At 60.5% G+C, this 18,367-nt stretch overlaps 1 protein-coding gene across 1 annotated transcript; it reads left to right on the forward strand.

The window, feature by feature from the left end:
- Positions 1-318: 318 nt before the first annotated feature.
- Positions 319-16,866, forward strand: PPP1R9B (protein phosphatase 1 regulatory subunit 9B). Its single transcript, XM_045182124.3, has 10 exons — positions 319-2,207; positions 6,174-6,306; positions 7,584-7,704; positions 9,592-9,696; positions 10,739-10,874; positions 11,441-11,593; positions 11,701-11,754; positions 14,452-14,681; positions 14,996-15,092; positions 15,267-16,866. Exons 1-10 carry the CDS (start codon positions 834-836, stop codon positions 15,318-15,320), a joined length of 2,457 nt encoding a protein of 818 aa, XP_045038059.2. The 5' UTR covers positions 319-833; the 3' UTR covers positions 15,321-16,866.
- The last annotated feature ends 1,501 nt before the right edge of the window (positions 16,867-18,367 follow it).

Consider the following 18,367-nt stretch of genomic DNA (forward strand, 5'->3'; position numbering starts at 1 on the left):
ATAGTAGGGGTGCGGTTATGTGGTCTGTGAAGAGCCGCAGTCAGAGGTTGGGATGGATGCGGTGAAAAGTACTGGCCAGAGTTTGGGGTCAGCGGAAGGCTGTCGGCGAGGGACCAGCGAGAGACCGGGAGGGGATACTGTCGGGTGGAGGGGAAGGGGAGGGCTTACAAACGCCGGCCCCGGAAATCCGATCCCTCTAGGACCCAGAGGTGCCAGTTCCCCAGCGGCGGCGGCGAGAAGGGCAGCCGCTCGGTCTCCGGCTGCCGCCGCTCGGGCAGAGCCAGAGAAAGACCGAGGCTCGGGGCACGGGGGGGAGGGAGGGAGGGAGGGTGGAGCGGCGGCGGAACGGCCCGGGACGGCCGAGCAGCCATGGGTGCCGGGGTGCCGGGCCCCCCGAGAGCCAAGGTCCCTGGCCGGGGTGGGGGGCGCCTAGGCTGCCAGCCCCGCTGACACCGCCTCGGACGATGTGAGCCGGCGCCTCTGCCGCTGCTTCGCGGGCAGGGCGCGCGGTCCCACCGGCCCCGCCGCCGCTTTTCTAATTTGGTTGGGGGCGACCGGACCAGGCCGCTGGGGCTTTGGAAGAGGGGCTGGCTGTCTTTGGCAGCTTGATTGGGGGAGGCGACCCACACAGGGCGCTTGGAGGTTTTTTTACCCTTTTTTTTTTTTTTAAGCGGCCTTAACTGTCTTTGGCAGCTTGCTTTTGGGGGGAGCCTATAAAAGGCCTTTCGGGGTTTCTTTTCTCGGGGGGAGGGGGCGGTGGTCCCGACTTGGCCAGCCGCCTGTTGGAGGGGGGGAGCGGGAAGCGGGGGCATGCGAACCCGGCTCCCCCCACGATGATGAAGACGGAGCCGCGGGGGCCCGGGGGTCCCCTCCGGAGCGCCTCGCCGCACCGCAGCGCCTATGAGGCAGGCATCCAGGCGCTCAAGCCGACCGACGCGCCCGGGCCCGACGATGCACCCAAGGCAACCCACCACAAGAAATATGGCTCCAACGTCCACCGCATCAAAAGTATGTTCCTGCAGATGGGCACCACGGCGGGGCCGCCGGGCGAGGCGGGCGGCGGCGCGGGCCCCACCGAGGCCCCGCGGGCGTCGGAGCGCGGCGTGCGCCTGTCGCTACCCAGGGCCAGCAGCCTGAACGAGAACGTGGACCACAGCGCCCTGCTCAAGCTGGGCACCAGCGTGTCCGAGCGCGTGAGCCGCTTCGACTCCAAGCCCGCGCCCTCCGCGCAGCCCGCGCCGCCGCCGCACCCGCCGTCCCGGCTGCAGGAGACGCGGAAGCTGTTCGAACGGAGCGTCCCGGCGGCCGCGGGCGGCGACAAGGAGGCGGCGGCGCGGCGGCTGCTGAGGCAGGAGCGCGCGGGCCTGCAGGACCGGAAGCTGGACGTCGTGGTGCGCTTTAACGGGAGCACTGAGGCTCTGGACAAGCTGGACGCCGACGCCGTGTCGCCGACGGTCAGCCAGCTCAGCGCCGTTTTTGAGAAGGCCGACTCGAGAACCGGCCTCCACCGCGGACCCGGGCTCCCTAGGGCCGTGGCCACCGGGGCTGCCCAGGTCAACTCGAAGCTGGTCAGTAAGAGGTCCCGGGTGTTCCAGCCGCCTCCTCCACCGCCCGCCCCGTCGGGGGATGCCCCGGCCGAGAAAGAGCGCGGCCCCGGAGGGCAGCAGCCCCCGCAGCACCGAGTGGCTCCCACCCGGCCGCCCCCCAAGCCCCGGGAGGTGCGCAAGATTAAGCCGGTGGAGGTGGAGGAGAGCGGGGAGTCGGAGGCCGAGGCGGCGCCCGGGGAAGTGATCCAGGCGGAGGTGACGGTCCACGCGGCCCTGGAGAATGGCAGCACCTTGGCAACCACAGCCAGCCCCGCACCCGAAGGGCAGAAGGCCCAAGCGGCCCCCGAGAAAGAGGCGGCGACAGTGGCGGCGCCTGAGAGAGCGGTGGGCAATGCCCGGGCCCCGGATGTGGCCCGGGAGGAGGCGGATGAGTCCAAGAAGGAGGACTTCTCGGAGGCAGACTTGGTGGACGTGAGCGCCTACAGTGGGCTGGGGGAGGACTCTGGGGGCAGTGCCCTGGAGGAAGACGATGAAGACGACGAGGAGGATGGGGAGCCTCCCTACGAGCCCGAGTCGGGGTGCGTGGAGATCCCGGGGCTGTCTGAAGAAGAGGACCCGGCCCCGAGCCGGAAGATCCATTTCAGCACAGCGCCCATCCAAGTGAGTGAGCCCCTCTCCCCGCCCCCGCGCCCCCCCTGCCAAGTGCACGCTGTCACCCCCCACCTCGCCAGCGGGGTTTGGCAGGCTGAGTCAGCCCCTGCCACTCAGCCCCCTTTCCACAAGTTACCACCCTGAGGGGGGCGTGGGGGAGTTCCAGCTGTTTGTCAGAAAGGGATAATTTTCAGGCCTGAGACGGGGGTGGCCCGCTCCAACCTGCCCTTAGGTTCCTCTGCCTGCTGCCCCACCCAGCGCTCACGCCTCACAAGCCCTGCCTCCCCGCACCAAGGGTCCTGAGACACCTGCTTTCCCTTTCTCTCCCAGCCGTTCTTCCTCCAGAGGTGCCAGAGGCAAAGGCTTGGGTGGTGGGAAGGTGTGCGTGTGCGCGTGTCCGTGTGTGTCGTCAGGAGAGCCTCCCACAATGGTCTTTACCCGGCTCCGGGCAGGGGGGCGGCCGGGGGAGCCCAGAATCACTCCCTGCGTTTCCCTATATAGGAATTGTAAAGGGTGTGGGAGGGAGGAGCCAGGAACTTCCCAAAACCAAGGTACAGGTAGTCCTTCCGCCACCCTGTCTGTAGCCCCCACTCCAACTTTGCAGAAGTGAAACAGGGAAGCAGTTCTTTGAAGATGAGCTGGCCTGGGGCCGTGTGACTGGGGGTGGGGGAAGGCCAGGGCTGCGGCGGTTCTTGGGGTCTGTGTGGGGCAGGGGGAAGTGTTGGGTTCTAGGGGGAGTAGGCACTCTGTGTGGCCCTCCAGGGGGCCAGGCCTTCAGCAGGTCAGGGAGGAGAGGGTGGGGCTGGGAAACCCCCAGGGCACCGGCAGCAGCCTGCGCGCCTTTGCTCTGACTGCTCACTAGGACAGACTCCGTGGCCTGGGCAGGCCCCTAGTGCCCTTGTCACATCCTCTGGAAGAGGGATGGAGGCTGCCCCTTCTGGGAGGTGTTTGCCCTCTTCCGTCCCCACCACCACTCTTGGTGACTGTAGATCGGGCGCCAGTGCCCTGAGTTCCTCAGGACGGTGCTGGGTGGGGGGAGGGGTGGAGGCATCCCCTGGGGAGACTGAAGAACCCCAGGCCACCCCCCTACTTCCTCCCACCCTTCCATTTTTGACTGGCACTCTCAGCCCAGATGGCCCGTTCTCATCTCCTCTGGTTCAGTGGCCAGGTCTGCCAGGTGGGAGGGCCAGGCCCCTGGACTTGCCTTGGCCTGAATCCTGCCTTCACCCCTCCTTGGTCAAGCCCTCAGCTGTTTCCTCTCAGTTTCCATAACTGCTCCTGGACACGAAAGCTGTCCCAGCTTCCTCTCACCCACCAGCCAGAGTGTAGTAACCTGTCCCTCTCATCAAGAGTCCTGCCCACCCGACCCTACAAGTCCTTTCCCAGCCCTTCTCTCCTCCTGAAGTGACCAGATCCTGGAGGGAACTGAGGATTATGGTGGTTTTGGGGACCTAAGGAAGGCGGCAGGGACCACTGAGGAAGTGAGGGCCTCATCACCAACTGCACCACCGCTTCTCTGAGCCCCCTGATCCCCTCGGAGGTGGCATTTGGTCCGTCAGTCCTGGGCCTCTGACTGTCTATATTTGACACCGTACCCTGATTTTTAGGTAAAAAATAGCGCATGATTTGGAGCAGTGCTCCTGACTCCCTGGTGACTGTTGCTGGCCTGAGTGTGGGAGCAGGGGCATGTGGAGCGGCCGTATCGTGCCTGACTTTTGACCTTGCTGGGATTTCTTCCTCTCCAGCCTGGGCAGCAGTCCCCACTTTCCCCTCTCCCTGCCCCCACCCTGCACCATAGTGAGTCCAGGGCAGTGTGTCCTGCTGATGACCCAGTTACTGCCTTTATGGAGGCTTCTGCTGGGGACAGAAAGCCAAATTCCAGATTGTTATGGGGGGTTGAGGGCAGGGGGCTGGGCCCATCATGGTGGGCAATGTGAACGGCGCTCTGGGGCCTCTGAGCCCAAGGCCTGGGTTTCCTGCAAAGCGGCAGGATTTAAAAAAAACCAGGGGGCAAAACCAGGGACAGGCCGTGAGGGTGTTTTAGAGGTCACTCTGTGTGCGTTAGTGTGTGCACACATGAGCACACATGTGCGGGGGGAGGGGTGCGGTGACCTGGGCCACCAAAAAGACTGAGGCCTTGTCCAGGGTCACACCAGCTCTTGTCATAGGGCCTAGGGCACGTGTACAACGGGGACAAAGTCGCAGGTGACCCAACCGCCAGGGCCCAGCTGGGCGCAGTCTCATCCTGCCCTTCTGCAGGCCACCCCAGGGCAGCGGGCCGGGCATCTTGCACCGTGTGCGCACGGGCGGCCCTCCCCCAGGGGCTGGGAGGCTGCCGGCCAGGTGTCAGGAGGGCCGTCCAGCTGCTGCTGCACAGCTGGTGATGAGCTTTCAGGGTCTGAGCTCACGTCTCTCTGATGCTGTGAAATGGAGGACAGTGAGTTTAGTGGCCACATGACCCCCTCCCCCAGCCGCACCTCTAGTCCTGTGAACATCACCCTGGGAGGGAGCATCCAGGGCTGAGGGAGAGGACACAGAGGAGCCCACGCTGAGGCTGGGACACAGGAGTACCACCGCCTGCCATGGGACCTTGGAGGAGAGGGGGCCCCAGCCAGGGCCTCGGGGCAGACAGTGCCCACTCCAGCTCCTCAGGTCTGGGTCCAGTCACCTGACAGAGCTGCTCCTCACCCCCATTTAGCCAACCGTCCTAGCTGCAGGCAATGAAGCATGGCACCCCAAATGGTGCTCGTTAACCTCCCACTGGGGCCCACTGCCCAGGCCCAGAATCAGGCACTTCCACAGAGCCCTGCCCTGACTTCTCTGTTCTTTGGGGGAGGGTTGGGCTGGGGAAGCCCCTTTTGGCTGAGAGACATGGGAAATGTGTGACAGCAGAGGGGCACAGGGGACAACAAGGCAGAGCTGGCCTTGGAGCCACCACGAAGGCTGGGTTCCCTGCGGAGAGTGTCAGAGAGGCCGCCACCTCCTGCATGTCCTTGGCTCACCAGGGCCCAGTGCACTGGGGGTAGGGGCCAACCTCTGAGAGCTGAGCTGCGGGCCTGGAGGGAGACTGAGGCCTGGCCTGGCAGGCAAGGCTGTGGGGTTCTTTCCCGCTCCTGCCACCTGAGGGGCACGGTCCTTCCTGTCTCCCCAACCCCAGCCTCAACTTCAGGTTCATGTCAGCTGGGTCCTGGGTGCCCTTCTGCCCCTCCATCCCTGTCTCCCCTGCTCCCCACCCCCTCCCTGTGTCTCACACCCGCTCCCTCCTCTCTCCCCATCTGGCATCCTCAGCATCTCCATTCTTTCTCCCCTCCTCTTCCCTCTCCTCCTGCTCAGCCTGTCCCTTCCACTATTCTGCCGTCTGTGTCCACCTCTGTCTTTGTCCACCCGCGCCTCGGCCTGGTTCTCCCTCATCTCTCACTCTTTTTTTTTTTTTTTTAAGTTTATTGATTTTAGAGAGAGAGACATTGATTTGTTGTTCCCTTATGTATGCATTCATTGGTTGATTCTTGCATGTGTCCTGACCAGAGGTCGAGCCCGCAACCTTGGGGTATCGGAACGATGCTCTAACCAACCAAGCTACCTGGCCAGAGCCTCATCTCTCACTTTCTGTTCGCCCCTGTCCATTTGTCTTTCTCCGACCTGGGGTCCTGGGTCCCTGAGTCTGGCACTTCCTCCAGCTCAGCCCTTTCTGTCCTCCTGCCACAGGCCTGCCCATGCCGTCTGGGTGGCACAAGAGAATAACTGGATTGGACAAGGCTGTGTCCCTTTCTCTCTTACTCCGTGGGCACCAGAACTAGAAGGACCTTCACTCCCAGCTGGGGTTATCGAGGGGCTTGGGGAGGCCTTATCTCCACCCGTCCGGGGGGTGGAGGCAGCCTATGGTAGCAGGGGAGCATCGGCGGGTGGCACAGCCTGCCCTGTTGGCCTCCCCAAGCCTGTTCTGCCCTTGCCCTCTGACAAGTGACCCTTCCCCAGGTGTTCAGCACCTACTCCAACGAGGACTACGATCGTCGAAACGAGGATGTGGATCCCATGGCGGCCTCTGCGGAGTATGAACTGGAGAAGCGGGTGGAGAGGCTGGAGCTGTTCCCTGTGGAGCTGGAGAAGGGTGAGAGGCTGGGGCCGGGCCATGTGGGTTTCTCTCTGGTTCCAGCTTCTGCCCCGGGCCTCTGTCAGCACCCCACAGCCAGCCCTGCCCCCAGCTCCCACCACCGGTGCTGGGTGCTCCCACAGTGGCCAGGTTCCTAAGGGCCCTGTGGGCTCGCCTAGGCTGGGTTGGCCAGACGTGAGGGGAGACCTATGGGGGCAGCAGACATGGACGGAACAGTCACGTGCAGCTACGTCCTTATGCACCGTAATGGCTGCTGGGGAGGCTCAGAGGGGCCAAAATGGCAGCATTTTACAGGAGACCTGACCCGACTCGGGGGGTGGGGGTTCCCCAAGGAAGTGGTGCTTGAGTTGAGCTCTGAAGAGACATTCAGGAGAGTGTGCAGGGAAGAGAGGGCAGGCTGGCTGGGTTTGGGTAGTGAGGAGAAGAAGGGGGCGCTAACAAGGCCTCGGAGACCATGCAAAGGATGCTTTTGTCCAAGATGGACTGGAAGCCTTTTCGAGGTGTGGGAGACGTATTCTAGAAAGACCACGCCAGGCTGTGATATGGGAGAAAGGTGCCAAGAGCACTGTGGTGTGGACAAGATGATGTTCGTGCGGGAAGCGGGCGGCCTTGTGAGGCCCTGGAGAGGTAGCACAGGCAGGGCCTGGCGGTGACTTGGCTTGGGCAAAGGCTGTGGTGGGGGCAGGGAGGAATCCAGGTGACTCCCAGGCCCCGTGAGGGAGTGGCGGACGGGAAGAGCCTGTCTGTGGGGGAGGATCATGAGTTTGGATGTCAGAGGCCCATGGGACCAGGGTTGGGGCAGCTGGAGAGAGGGGAGCGGGCCTCAGGGACAAGAAGAGTGGAAGCTTCGGCCATTGAGGCTGTGAGTGTGGTTGAGACAGCTCCCACGGAGAAGAGGAGCCGTGCACCCACCCCCCTCCCTCCACACACTCTGGGCTGCACACACGGCAGTCTCTGGCCCTCCCTCGGTGGGGGCCCTTGGCAGGCCCTGCTGCCGGTCAGTTCTTTGGGTAGACAAGGGGCGGAGGGGCCCAAGAGCATCCTAGCTAACTAGGCAGAGGGGGTAGACAAAACCGCACCCCTTACGCAGTGGCGGGACACTCCTAAGCATGGGGGACTGTTCCTGAGGTTAGGGCCATGTCCCAAAGTGAAGGTTGGGGGGTTGAGGGTGAGGGGACCTGTCTCACTCTGTCTCCTACAAGCCTGGAGCTAGAGTTCCTTGTGCCTCCCTTCTCCATGCCCCCACCACCTTCTCACCCTCCTCTGCTCCACAGACTCTGAGGGCCTGGGCATCAGCATCATCGGCATGGGGGCCGGGGCAGACATGGGCCTGGAGAAGCTGGGCATCTTCGTCAAGACTGTCACTGAGGGCGGCGCAGCCCATCGGGACGGCAGGTACACCTCTCCCTTTCCCGGTAGCCACTGCCTGTAGGGTGGGCCGCTGGGCCAGGACGAGCCACTCCCTGTGCGGGGCTCGGATGTTGGTGGAGCCATCCTGTGCCCGGTGCTGGCCTAGGCCCGGGGCTGCAGCAGTGAACAGCACAGGTGGAAGCCCCGCTCTCATGGCACTGGCATTCTCCGGGGCTGGAGACGGGGGCTGGTTTGGGGCTGGGGGGTGGTGGTGGGCTGTGATCGTGAAAGCATGAGCGTGGAGGCTGTGTGTCTGGTGGAGTGCATCTGAGCGTTCTTTCCTGCATTCAGCAAACAGCCAGTCCCTGACTGTGTCCTAGGGCTGGTGCCAGGCTCTGGGGAGTCAGTAATGAGGACCTTGCCCTTGTGAAGCATGTCATGTGGTGAGACAGACATTCAAGTGGACACCCAGAAAATGGTGAAATGGAGGAAAAATACAGGGTGCCTTGAAGGCACAAAAAGGAGGGCTTGACTTCTCTGGGTATCAGGGAAGGCTTCTGGGAGGAAGTGACATAGGAGCTGAGACCTGAAGGAGAACAGCAGTTAGCTAGCTTAAAGGAGTATTTTGTGCAGGAGGTTGCAGGCAGTTATGGCTGGAGCCTGGAGAGCAACGGGATCCAGGTGTACAGTCTGGCTAGAACTGGCGGGCCTGTGCCTGGAGAGGAACCTCCACTTGCGTGTGTGCGTGTGTTTTGGCATATGAGGCCGGAGGGAGTGTCTGGGCCATAATGTTCTGGGAGGGCCTGCCAGAGTCCTGGGAAGCCCAGGGACCCCTCCGTGGACGGCCCCGCTGTGTGTGCATTGCAGCAGGGAAGTGGGAAGGGCTTTAGGGCACCTCAGGGTTGTTATAAGTTGGAGGTTGACATCAGGTGCCTTGTGGTGTCACCTCCAACCCCAGGCCCCTTCCTTGTGACAGAGGGGTGAGGGAGTATCCCTGTGGGGGCTGGGTGACTTTGGGGCCATGTTACTGGAGGTGGGGTTGCCTCATTCAGAAGCATGGGACAGGGACAAGGGACAGTGAAAAGGAAGATGGGAACCCCTGCTCTTTCCCTTACCCCCACCTCATTTGGGCTTTCCAGAACCTTTCCCACGGCCGTCTGGTTGGCGGTTTGAGGAGTGTGTGTGCAAGTAGAGAGTATGTCCACGAGCTCGTGCTCACTCATGGGGCATGTGGCGGTGAAGTGTTTACAGTGGGCTCTTTCCTCCGTTTCCCCAGGGGAGCACTAAGAGAAGGCCTGGAGCTCCAGGGAAGGTGGGAGTGGAGGAGGGAGGGGTCAAGGGTCCCCTCACTCCTTCATCCACCTCAGCAGGCCAGGCTGGGCCACCTCCACCCCCTCCTTCTTATGTGGAGAACAAGGGCTTCCAGCACCACAGCTGGAACGCGTTGGGGGCTGTTGCTGTGCACCTGTGTCAGGGTGAGGTGACCCTGTGGGACAGAATGTGAACACGAGTATGTTATGCACATCTTAAAGGTTTGGAAGGAACTCTTTAGACTCAGGTCTGAGCAGACGTGTGTGTGTAAGAGGTCATTGGGCTCTCACAGGTGTGAGTGGTGGTGATGAGCTTGTGGCCATCACACTGCTCTGTCAGGTGTGATGGAGGAGGGGACAAGAGTGTGATTGTCATGGGAAGGGAACTTGCCCCTGCTCCTGGTCCTGGACACCTAAGTGTGCTTTGCTTGCCCAGGTCTCACTGCCCACAGGGGAGTCTGGCTGGTACCTGATCCTCAGGCCTCATGCATTTTATGCAGGTAGACAAAGTACCAGGTCCCTGGGGGGACTGAGCCTTGAGTTTCTGATGGGAAGGGGGCCACTTCTACTGCAGCACCACAGCTCCCCTCCTGATCCCCCTAACCAATGTCACCTCCCCTAGGATCCAGGTGAACGACCTCCTGGTGGAGGTGGATGGAACCAGTCTGGTGGGAGTGACCCAGAGCTTTGCAGCCTCTGTGCTCCGGAACACCAAGGGCCGAGTGCGGTGAGGGCCAGGAGGATGGGGTGGGTGGGAGTGGGAGCAGGCAGGAGGCTCGGCCCTCATTCGGCCACTCTGCCCACTTGCCCAACACACACAATTAAGTTTCCAGGTGGCCCAGCTTATAGAGGAGGCCCCATTGCCTCCCTGCCTGAAGGAATTGCTGTGCCCACATCCCTTGCCTCAAGCCTGCCTTCCCATCCTAGGCCCTTGACTGCTGTGGCCACCAAGGCCCACTGTCCACTGCACCTCCAAACTGTCCTCCTGGGCTCATTCTTCCCCCTGCCTGTCCTGACTCATTTGTTGAAGAACTGAGATGTACAGGGAGAATGCCATGCAAACGGAGGTCCATCCCCTGGGCATTTCAACCCGTCCTCCTCGCCTGCTCCATGTAATCCTGGGGGCACTTTCCTCCCTGGGCCTGGCAATTAAGGGGATTCCTGTGTCCCTCTCTGGAAAAACATTTAGGGATCATTCCCTGCCCCCCTGCAAGAGGGGCACTGCCACCAGGAAAGGGTGGTGGAGAGAAACAGGATGTGGGTGGCCACGGAGAGGAGGGGCTGGTGCCTGGAAGTTCCACTATTTCCTCTCCATCCTAATCTCCCGTCACCATCATCCCGCCCCTTCCTGAAGCTCAGGGCCTTGGAGCCTATACAAGACACCCCTCTACAGCCCCTGCCCTCCCGGGGTGGGTCAGCTTCACATCCCCCCTCTAGTTTCCTCCCACGTGGTGGGGTCAGAACCCCTGCGCTGGCAGCTCCTGAACTTATGGCCCCTGCAGCCCAGCCTGAATTTTGGCTGACATCACCCCTCCCCCAAAACTGGCCAGGAAGGCTAGTGGGCCTTTGCCTCTCCTGGGAAGGAAACCCAATAAGGGCCCCCCAGCTCCTCCATTTATTATTAACATTCTGCAGCCTCTGGACTCAGCCCTCTCATTTCACCTCCCCTGGGAGGGCCTGGGTGCGGAGAGAGGAGCACCAGCGGGGAGGATGGTGGCATTACCCAGCTGAGTTCAGAGGCAAAGGGGATGACACTGGTGCCCCCGCAGGTTTATGATTGGCCGGGAGCGGCCTGGCGAGCAGAGCGAGGTGGCTCAGCTAATACAGCAGACCCTGGAACAGGAGCGATGGCAGCGGGAGATGATGGAGCAGAGATACGCCCAGTATGGGGAGGATGATGAGGAGGTAGGGACTCCTGGCCTGGCTGCCAGCCTTATCGCCCCCTGGTGGCTGGGTGGAGGTTTACAGCCATCCTCTGCCTCTACCCCTTCCCCAGGCCTTGTGAAGAAGCCCAGAGCACCACTCCCTATCCTAGGGGAGCCCCCAGTCTCAGAGAGGTGATGCAGACCCTTCCCTCCAGGGACCTCGACAAAGAGCCTTCCTAGTCCTACAAGGAAAATATAGTTCTTCAAAGAGCCCCCACTCTGAGGGGAAGGCATAGTCCCTAACCTCAGGGGATATAATCTGAGGGAGGAGACAGCTCCAGTCCTCAGGGAACCCACAGTGTGAGGGGGAAGGCACAGGCTGTTTTTTCTGAGGTCTCAGTCTTAGGGGGAAATTACCCATGCCCTCAGGAGAAGACATAGACCAGGCCCCTGGTACGGCCCCAATCTGACCAGGGAGGCTTGAACCAACCCCCCTAAGTAGCTCCCAGGCTGACGTGGGCAGCCTGCTGCCAGTCTAGGCTCTGGGCGTCAGGCCCGAGGGAGGCTGGGACAAGCAGGGTGCATGGCCTCCTCCCTCCTTCGCAGACAGGAGAGTATGCCACTGACGAGGATGAGGAGCTGAGCCCCACGTTCCCAGGCGGCGAGATGGCCATCGAGGTGTTTGAGTTGGCAGAGAATGAGGATGCCTTGTCCCCTGTCGACATGGAGCCTGAGAAGCTGGTGCACAAGTTCAAGGAGGTGGGAGGAGAGGGTCGCTGGGTGGTGGAGGGTAAAGGCAGGCCAGCACCCCCCTTGCTGCACTGCCTACCCCAGCAAGCTCTGAGCACCTGCCCCTCTCCCCACAGCTCCAAATCAAGCATGCTGTGACTGAGGCGGAGATCCAGCAGCTGAAAAGAAAGGTGAGGGGGTGTGGAGCGGGGAGGAACGGGGTCTGAGAGCTGGAGGGACGACCCCTGCACACACCTGCACACACTGACACCTACCTGCCATCCCCACCCACAAGCACTGGAGGGCAAGCTGTTCTGAGGCAAGGGAGGGCAGCAATAGGAGCTTGAGCTCTGGGCCCATCAGCTCCGCCAGTCACTTACTGCTGTGTCTCAGTCTCCTCACTGGTAAAAATGGGGTAATAATACCTCCCACACCACAGGATCGTTGTGACAGTTAAATGAGATAATACACGGGAAGTCCTTAGTACGGCGTCTGACACATCACAGGTGCTCGACCAAAGGCTGCTCAGTTAGCTACAGTGTTATACTGAAGCGTACTAACTTACACGCTAGATGTCTTCGTGTCCGTGTTGTCCCACACGTGTCTTCTACATACAGGGCCAGCGGTACACACAGACTGCCCAGAGACACACACAGGCACACACCAGCCCAGGCCCCAGGCCCATAGCACCCCCTGAGCCATCCACCCAGGCACCTGCCCTACGTAGACAGGACACGGAGATGCCGCACCCTTGCTTCATGTGACGTCACACCCAGGTGTACTGGCCTGGATGTGTAGACACTCTGCTCTGATGTAAGACGCACAAGGCATGGCCATCACGCAGGAAGATTGTCACAGGACGTGTGCCTTCTCACAGAGACACTGATGCGCCCAGATGGTGACACGCACACGACATGCACAATCACGCACATGCACCATGCACACCCACTCACATGAGCATGTTGGAAGCTAGTGCTCGCCAGCATGGAGATGCACAGAATTCATATAAAAATCTGTGTTGGGCCCCTGCTGGGCCTGGACATTAGGAGTCCCAGCTCCCATGGGGCTCCCAGAGTGGTGGGGAGAGGCAGGGGTACGCGGAGCCCTGTGAACACAGCAAACCAGGTACACGTGTGTGTGCACGCCCACATGCGGGTTTACACCCACTGTGCATGGGGAGAGGAGAACACGAGGCTGAGCCTTGGGGGCAGGGCAGGGTTTAGACGAGGGAGGCAGAGGAAAGGCATCGCTGGCAGGAGACAAGCTCGAGCTTGGAGGCTGGCTTTGGGAGGAGGCCCGTGGGCTGGTGCAGCCGTTCCTCTAGGAGAGAGGTGGGAGCAGAACTGGGTTGCTGGGGTGGGCTGTAGCTGCAGTGTCCCGACTTCCTCCTAAGGACTCTAGCCTTGGACCTATGGCCACCTGAGGGCCATAAGGGGGAAGGTCACTGCCTCTGAAGTGAGAGGTCACGAGAGTAGGTGGGAAGGACTTGGAGGCCAGGAAACTTGGAGGCATGTGTGGGCCAGGGCTGCCCAGAGAGTATGGCAGAGGGTATGGAAGGGAAGGGTGGGTTGGAGCTTCATTGCTGAGACCGAGAAGACAGGCCAGGTTCCTGGGTGGATGCAGAGCATGAAGGGGATGGGGACGTCAAAGGTCTGTTCCTGCTTCCATCAGTAAATATCTGTCGGGTGCCTTCTAGGTGCCCAGCACTACTCCAGCCGCTGTGATGGGCAAAAGCAGATGCTTGCCCTCGTGCAGCTGAGAGTCTGCATGCCGATGGCTGTATCGTTACAGACTGACATGGGGCTTCGTAGGAGAGGGCAGGGTTACAGAGCTCCTGGAGCAGCAAGACCTGGTCCGGGCTGGGGGGCGGGGGCAGGGGGCGGGGAACTGTGCAGTTGGAGGTACTCACAAGAGGCTTCTCTGGGGAAGTGAGACTCTGAGCAGGTGACCCAAGGGTGAGTTAGTGGGAAATGATGAGGCAAGAGGGAGGGGACATGGGAGCACTCCAGGCCGAGGGAGGAGCACAGGCAAATGCTATGTGCCAGGAGGGAACCTGGCAAGCCTGAGGGTCTGTAGGAAAGCTTGTGTGGCTGGGGCATAGGGAGCAAGTGGCATTTGCAGCCAACAGGGTTGGACGATCAGGCAGGGGCTTGAGGCTGGGGTGGCGGTGAGATGATGGCACCTTTGAACAGAGGTGGGCTAGACAGGAAAGGGGGGATGCGTTTCTGTGGGTGGGGATGGGACCGGGGCATGGTGCCCATGAGGAGGCGGAAGTGATGTTGGTCTGGAGCTCAGGGCTCTGAGTGCACAATGGGGTGTGGGAGGGGAGAGAGAACAGGCCCCCAGGACTGAGCTGTTGCTGCTGCAGCGGCACTGGGGTAGCCTGGGAGCTGGGAGAGGAGCCAGGCTAATTATTGAAGACGCTACAGAAGCAGGGACTGGTCGGTAGGGCCAGAGGTGCAGAAAGGGGACAGAGGGCTGTGGCAACCTTCACCTGCCCAGCTCTTTCACATCTGCCACCTCACTGAGGAGGCCCTTGTGAGCGTGGCAAGGCAGGAGTCACTCCTGTTCTACAGATCGGAGGACTGAGACTGAAGACAGAGGTTGTCTTCAGTCTCAGAGTCAGTCAGCAACTAACCCAGGCCTGCTACCATCTAGGAGTGCGGTACAGTGTTGCGGATTCTGACTTGGAGCTCTGAGGCTGAGGTCCCACCTCATCCCTCTCCAGTTTCAGGTCTCCAGCTCAGCCAAGTAAGAGTTAGTAGTTGGGGAGCAGTGGGCTCCGTGTCTGCAGGAATCATCCAGAGGCTCTGGCGCCAGTGCAGGATGAGGGTGCACCTGGGCTCCCGCTGGCCCCCACCAACCAGGGGCCACTCTTCCTCTCTCAGCTGCAGAGCCTGGAGCAGGAGAAGGGCCGGTGGCGGGTGGAGAAGGCCCAGCTGGAGCAGAGTGTGGAGGAGAACAAGGAACGCATGGAGAAGCTGGAGGGCTACTGGGGCGAGGCTCAGAGCCTGTGCCAAGCTGTGGATGAGCACCTGCGGGAGACCCAGGCCCAGTACCAGGCCCTGGAGCGCAAGTACAGCAAGGCCAAGCGCCTCATCAAGGACTACCAGCAGAAGTATGTGGCCATGGGGTTGGGGGCTAGGGGTTCTGGACCCAGGGAGGCTGAGGGGCCTTTGGTGGCAGTCCCTCCCACCCCCAGCTGAGTAGGGAGGTGAACGCACAGAGGCTGGAAGAGCCCGGTGGTGGTGGTGCCTGGGCCCAGGATGACCAGGCCACAGAGGTGTTGGGAACACCTGGGCAACCCTGACTTGGGAACAGGGAGAGGGCAGGGCTGTTAGAGCTGAGGGCAGGGTTGAGGATCCTGATACTTCCTGGATGGAGGCCAGGTCACACCCCCTTACCCGCCATCTGTCCCTCACTGGTCATCAGGGAGATTGAATTCCTGAAAAAGGAGACTGCACAGCGCCGAGTTCTGGAGGAGTCGGAGCTGGCTAGGAAGGAGGAGATGGATAAGCTCCTGGACAAGGTAGGCCCAGTGATGCCTGGGAGCAGGGCTGTGGAGGGAGCAGCGCCCACTCTGGGTCCTGGAGGGTAGCAGGGGGGTCATGCTGCTGGCCGAGAGCTCAGGGCCATATGGGACAGAAGGGGCAGGGCCCAAGCCTAGCGCCCAGGCCTGACCGCCTCTCCCCTTGTTTTCTAGATCTCAGAACTGGAAGGAAACCTGCAAACACTGAGGAATTCCAATTCTACTTAACAGGAATCTTTCCTTGACCAGACAATAATTAATCCCCTCCCATTGTCCTCCCTCCCCATCCTCAATATTCCACCCCACCCCCAACCAGCCTGGGGACAGGTGCCCCGACTCCCCCACCCCTCTGCCCCACCTCCCCCAGCTTCAGGGACCAGAGGGCCCATAGCACAGGCCCCGTTATGGTGGCCCCAGGCAGACAGGTGGCTGGAAGGATGGCCTCCTTCTTACCCTATGGGGCTGAGGCACAGAGGTCGAGGGATGCTGAGGGCTGGCCTGGGTGGTGGATGAACAGACACAAGGACCTGCAGACCAAACTGCCAGACTTTACAACCTCCAGCCTTTGTCTCTGGACTGGAATGGGGCTGGGGGCTCTCCCAGCATTTCACCACCTGGAGGCTGCTCCCTGCCCACAGGGCTCCTTGACTTGAGATTCTACCTTCCTGGCCCTTCCTGCTCCCCCATCATTGTGCTGTCTCTGTTTCATTCTGATCCTCCTGCTGGGAGGGGTTGCCTCCACACCTCCTCCCATCCCTGTCTCCCCTCCCAGGAGGGGTGGAGTCCACCCCAGAGCCTGGAGGCTGGGCCCGGCCCTGCACTGATTTCTCATATATCCTTTGGGGAAAGGGGAGTAAGTAGAAAAAGGGGGGCAGCAGCCTTCAATTTCTCCTTGTGCCTCCCCCTTGCCCTTCCCTGGTGCCAAATAGCCATAACCTCTTCCTGGAACTGTTCTGTAGCCTCTCTGGCATCCACTTTGCTGGCTAAGCCTGGGAATGCCAGGGAGGAGAGGTGGTCAGCTTAGAGGGCCTGGTTGCAGAGAACCTGGTATTAGGCAAAGAGCATTTCTTACTGAGAGCCAGGCCCTGCCCTGCCCTGCCCTGCCCGGGGCCACACGTGAAAGCCTTGTACTAACACCACAGAGATTCAGCCTCACCCCACCCACAACCGCACCCTTCCAACGTGTTGACTGGAGGGCAACATTTTACTACTAAACTTTTTGGAGACCAAGGCTGCCCTGCTGACAGCCTGCTTTCTAAGTGGAATTGACTCGTTTCCTCACTTTAACCCCAAATTGGGGCTTGGACCAAGGGAGGTGAGACCCCTGCCCAGGTCCCCTCCCCTTTCAGAATCCATCTCTAATTTTGCCCCTTTCTGATGCCCTTGCCCCAGCCTGGGTTTTGTTCATTTTTTTAAACAGACAACCCCTGTCCCATCCGTTTGGCTTCTCCTCGTCCCCTATAAATAGGCCATGCCATCGATCAGTATTTCTTCCCTCCCCCCTTCCTGTCCCCAGCCGTTTCCCTACCCCGTGAAAGAGCTGGCTGTCTCAGTGCCCCTGCCCACGCACTTCTATGCCCTGGCAGATGGAGGGGGCGGGGCCAGGTGGGTGGGGCCGCGGGCGCTTCCGGTTTCTCAGGCTGGTGGCTATCCCTGTCCCGCCCTCCGCAGGACTGCGTCTCTGTATATAATATATATATATGTATGTATTGTTCCCGGTTTTGTACGGACCATGCCCTCTGTCAGGTCGTCCCCATAAAAGCAGCCCCCAGAGCCTCGCTGCCTAGTTTCTTGATTCGCGGGAGGGGGATGGAGGGAGGGGCAGATGCCAGTCTGTGCCCAGTGGTGCCCTGCCACCTCCAGTGATTCTCAGATCCCGGTTCCTGAACACCCCCTCTCTGCTGCCATTGCCTCCATCAGCACCCATGCGTTATCCATCCCAACTAGCTAACGCTGGGGTTTCTAGAGTTCTTAGGTGCACTACCTTTCTCTTTTTGCAAGGCCTCTGATGGAATTCCAGGATGGGTTAGATGTGGTAAGATGAACCCCAAATCCTAACATGGAGAAATCCTCTAACCTGATGGGGAAACCCAGCCCCCACTCTTATAAGACACCCTGAAGAACCTAAGGTTTCTAGGAGGTGGCAGCTGGGGGACAAGCCTTGGTGAAGTCCCAAAGAGGTGAGAGCAAGGGCAAGCGTGGCCATTCCCAGCACGAGCCTCTCCTTTGCACGCTGGTGTGCACACATGTGAGAACTAAAGCACAAGGCACTTTGTTCAGTGGCCTGACCGCCAAGGGGATGCTCATGTAATGGAAGTCCCAACATCAGGACCCTTCAAAGGCCACCTTGGTGGGTCCCTAACAACACCTGAGACGAGTGGCCTCCACCGTAACTCCCAGTGACAGTCAACTCCTGAATCATCCTTGTGGATAGCTGTCACACAAGTCTCCCTCATGTCACCAAATTCTAGTTTCCCATAGCTTCCTCGCAAACATCCCAGTTCCACACCTCAGGGCCATATAGAACCCATCCAGCCCTGCCACCCACCGGCGGGTCACCTGGAAACCTGAGGTTGATGACCATGCCTCTCAAGGCGTCTTCTCCAAGTGGATCATCCTTGGAACACTTCTGGGAAGACAGATCCAGGTGACTGAATCCCAAGTTCAGAGGCCACCAAACCACAAGGCCACAGGTGTTGGCTCCAGAGTTAGAGGTCACTGGGGCCCTGCTCAGGAAACCAGGAAGTCCCAAGACATGAAGTGGCTGGACCTCGCTGGGTGGGGAGGCAGATCTGGGGGTTGTGGTGAGGCCTTCTGCTGATCTAACTGGGGTTGAGCATCCTGCCACTGGGATCTCGCTGCCCTCACCTGTCCTGTGTATTAGGAGAGGGGCCTGCATGTTATAACTTCCAAAAGGTGGGCTAAGGAGCACCCTCAACCAATGTCTGAGCCTAAGTGTGATGTGTGGCTGAGGGTGCGGGGTGTGACTTTGCTGATTTCTCAGGCCTGAGATGTGACTTGCCCGTGAGGTATGTCCCTGTTTAGGGCTGTGTGTCAACAAGTGGCTATGGTCACTGTCACCTGTCCACCCTGTCACCTGCCTAGTTCTTAGGAGGTAGGGCAGGTTTGCCACAACTCCACCATTTGCCACAAGGGCATGAAATCAGATAAGGATTTTCTTAACTCCCAGAAGCTCAGGCATTACTAGGAATAGGGGGTCCTCCCAGGCCCCATGGCCTGGCAGACCCCTTCCCACAGAACCTGCCCCTACCCCC

The sequence above is a fragment of the Desmodus rotundus genome, chromosome 9, assembly GCF_022682495.2.
Source record: "Desmodus rotundus isolate HL8 chromosome 9, HLdesRot8A.1, whole genome shotgun sequence".
NCBI classification, from domain to species: Eukaryota; Metazoa; Chordata; class Mammalia; order Chiroptera; family Phyllostomidae; genus Desmodus; species Desmodus rotundus.

Coding starts and splice junctions, on each gene's coding strand:
- PPP1R9B (XM_045182124.3), top strand. CDS start 834: ATGATGAAGACGGAGCCGCGGGGGCCCGGGGGTCCCCTCCGGAGCGCC. Junction 7,705..9,591: donor GCAGCCCATCGGGACGGCAG/GTACACCTCTCC, acceptor CACCTCCCCTAG/GATCCAGGTGAACGACCTCC. Junction 9,697..10,738: donor AACACCAAGGGCCGAGTGCG/GTGAGGGCCAGG, acceptor GTGCCCCCGCAG/GTTTATGATTGGCCGGGAGC.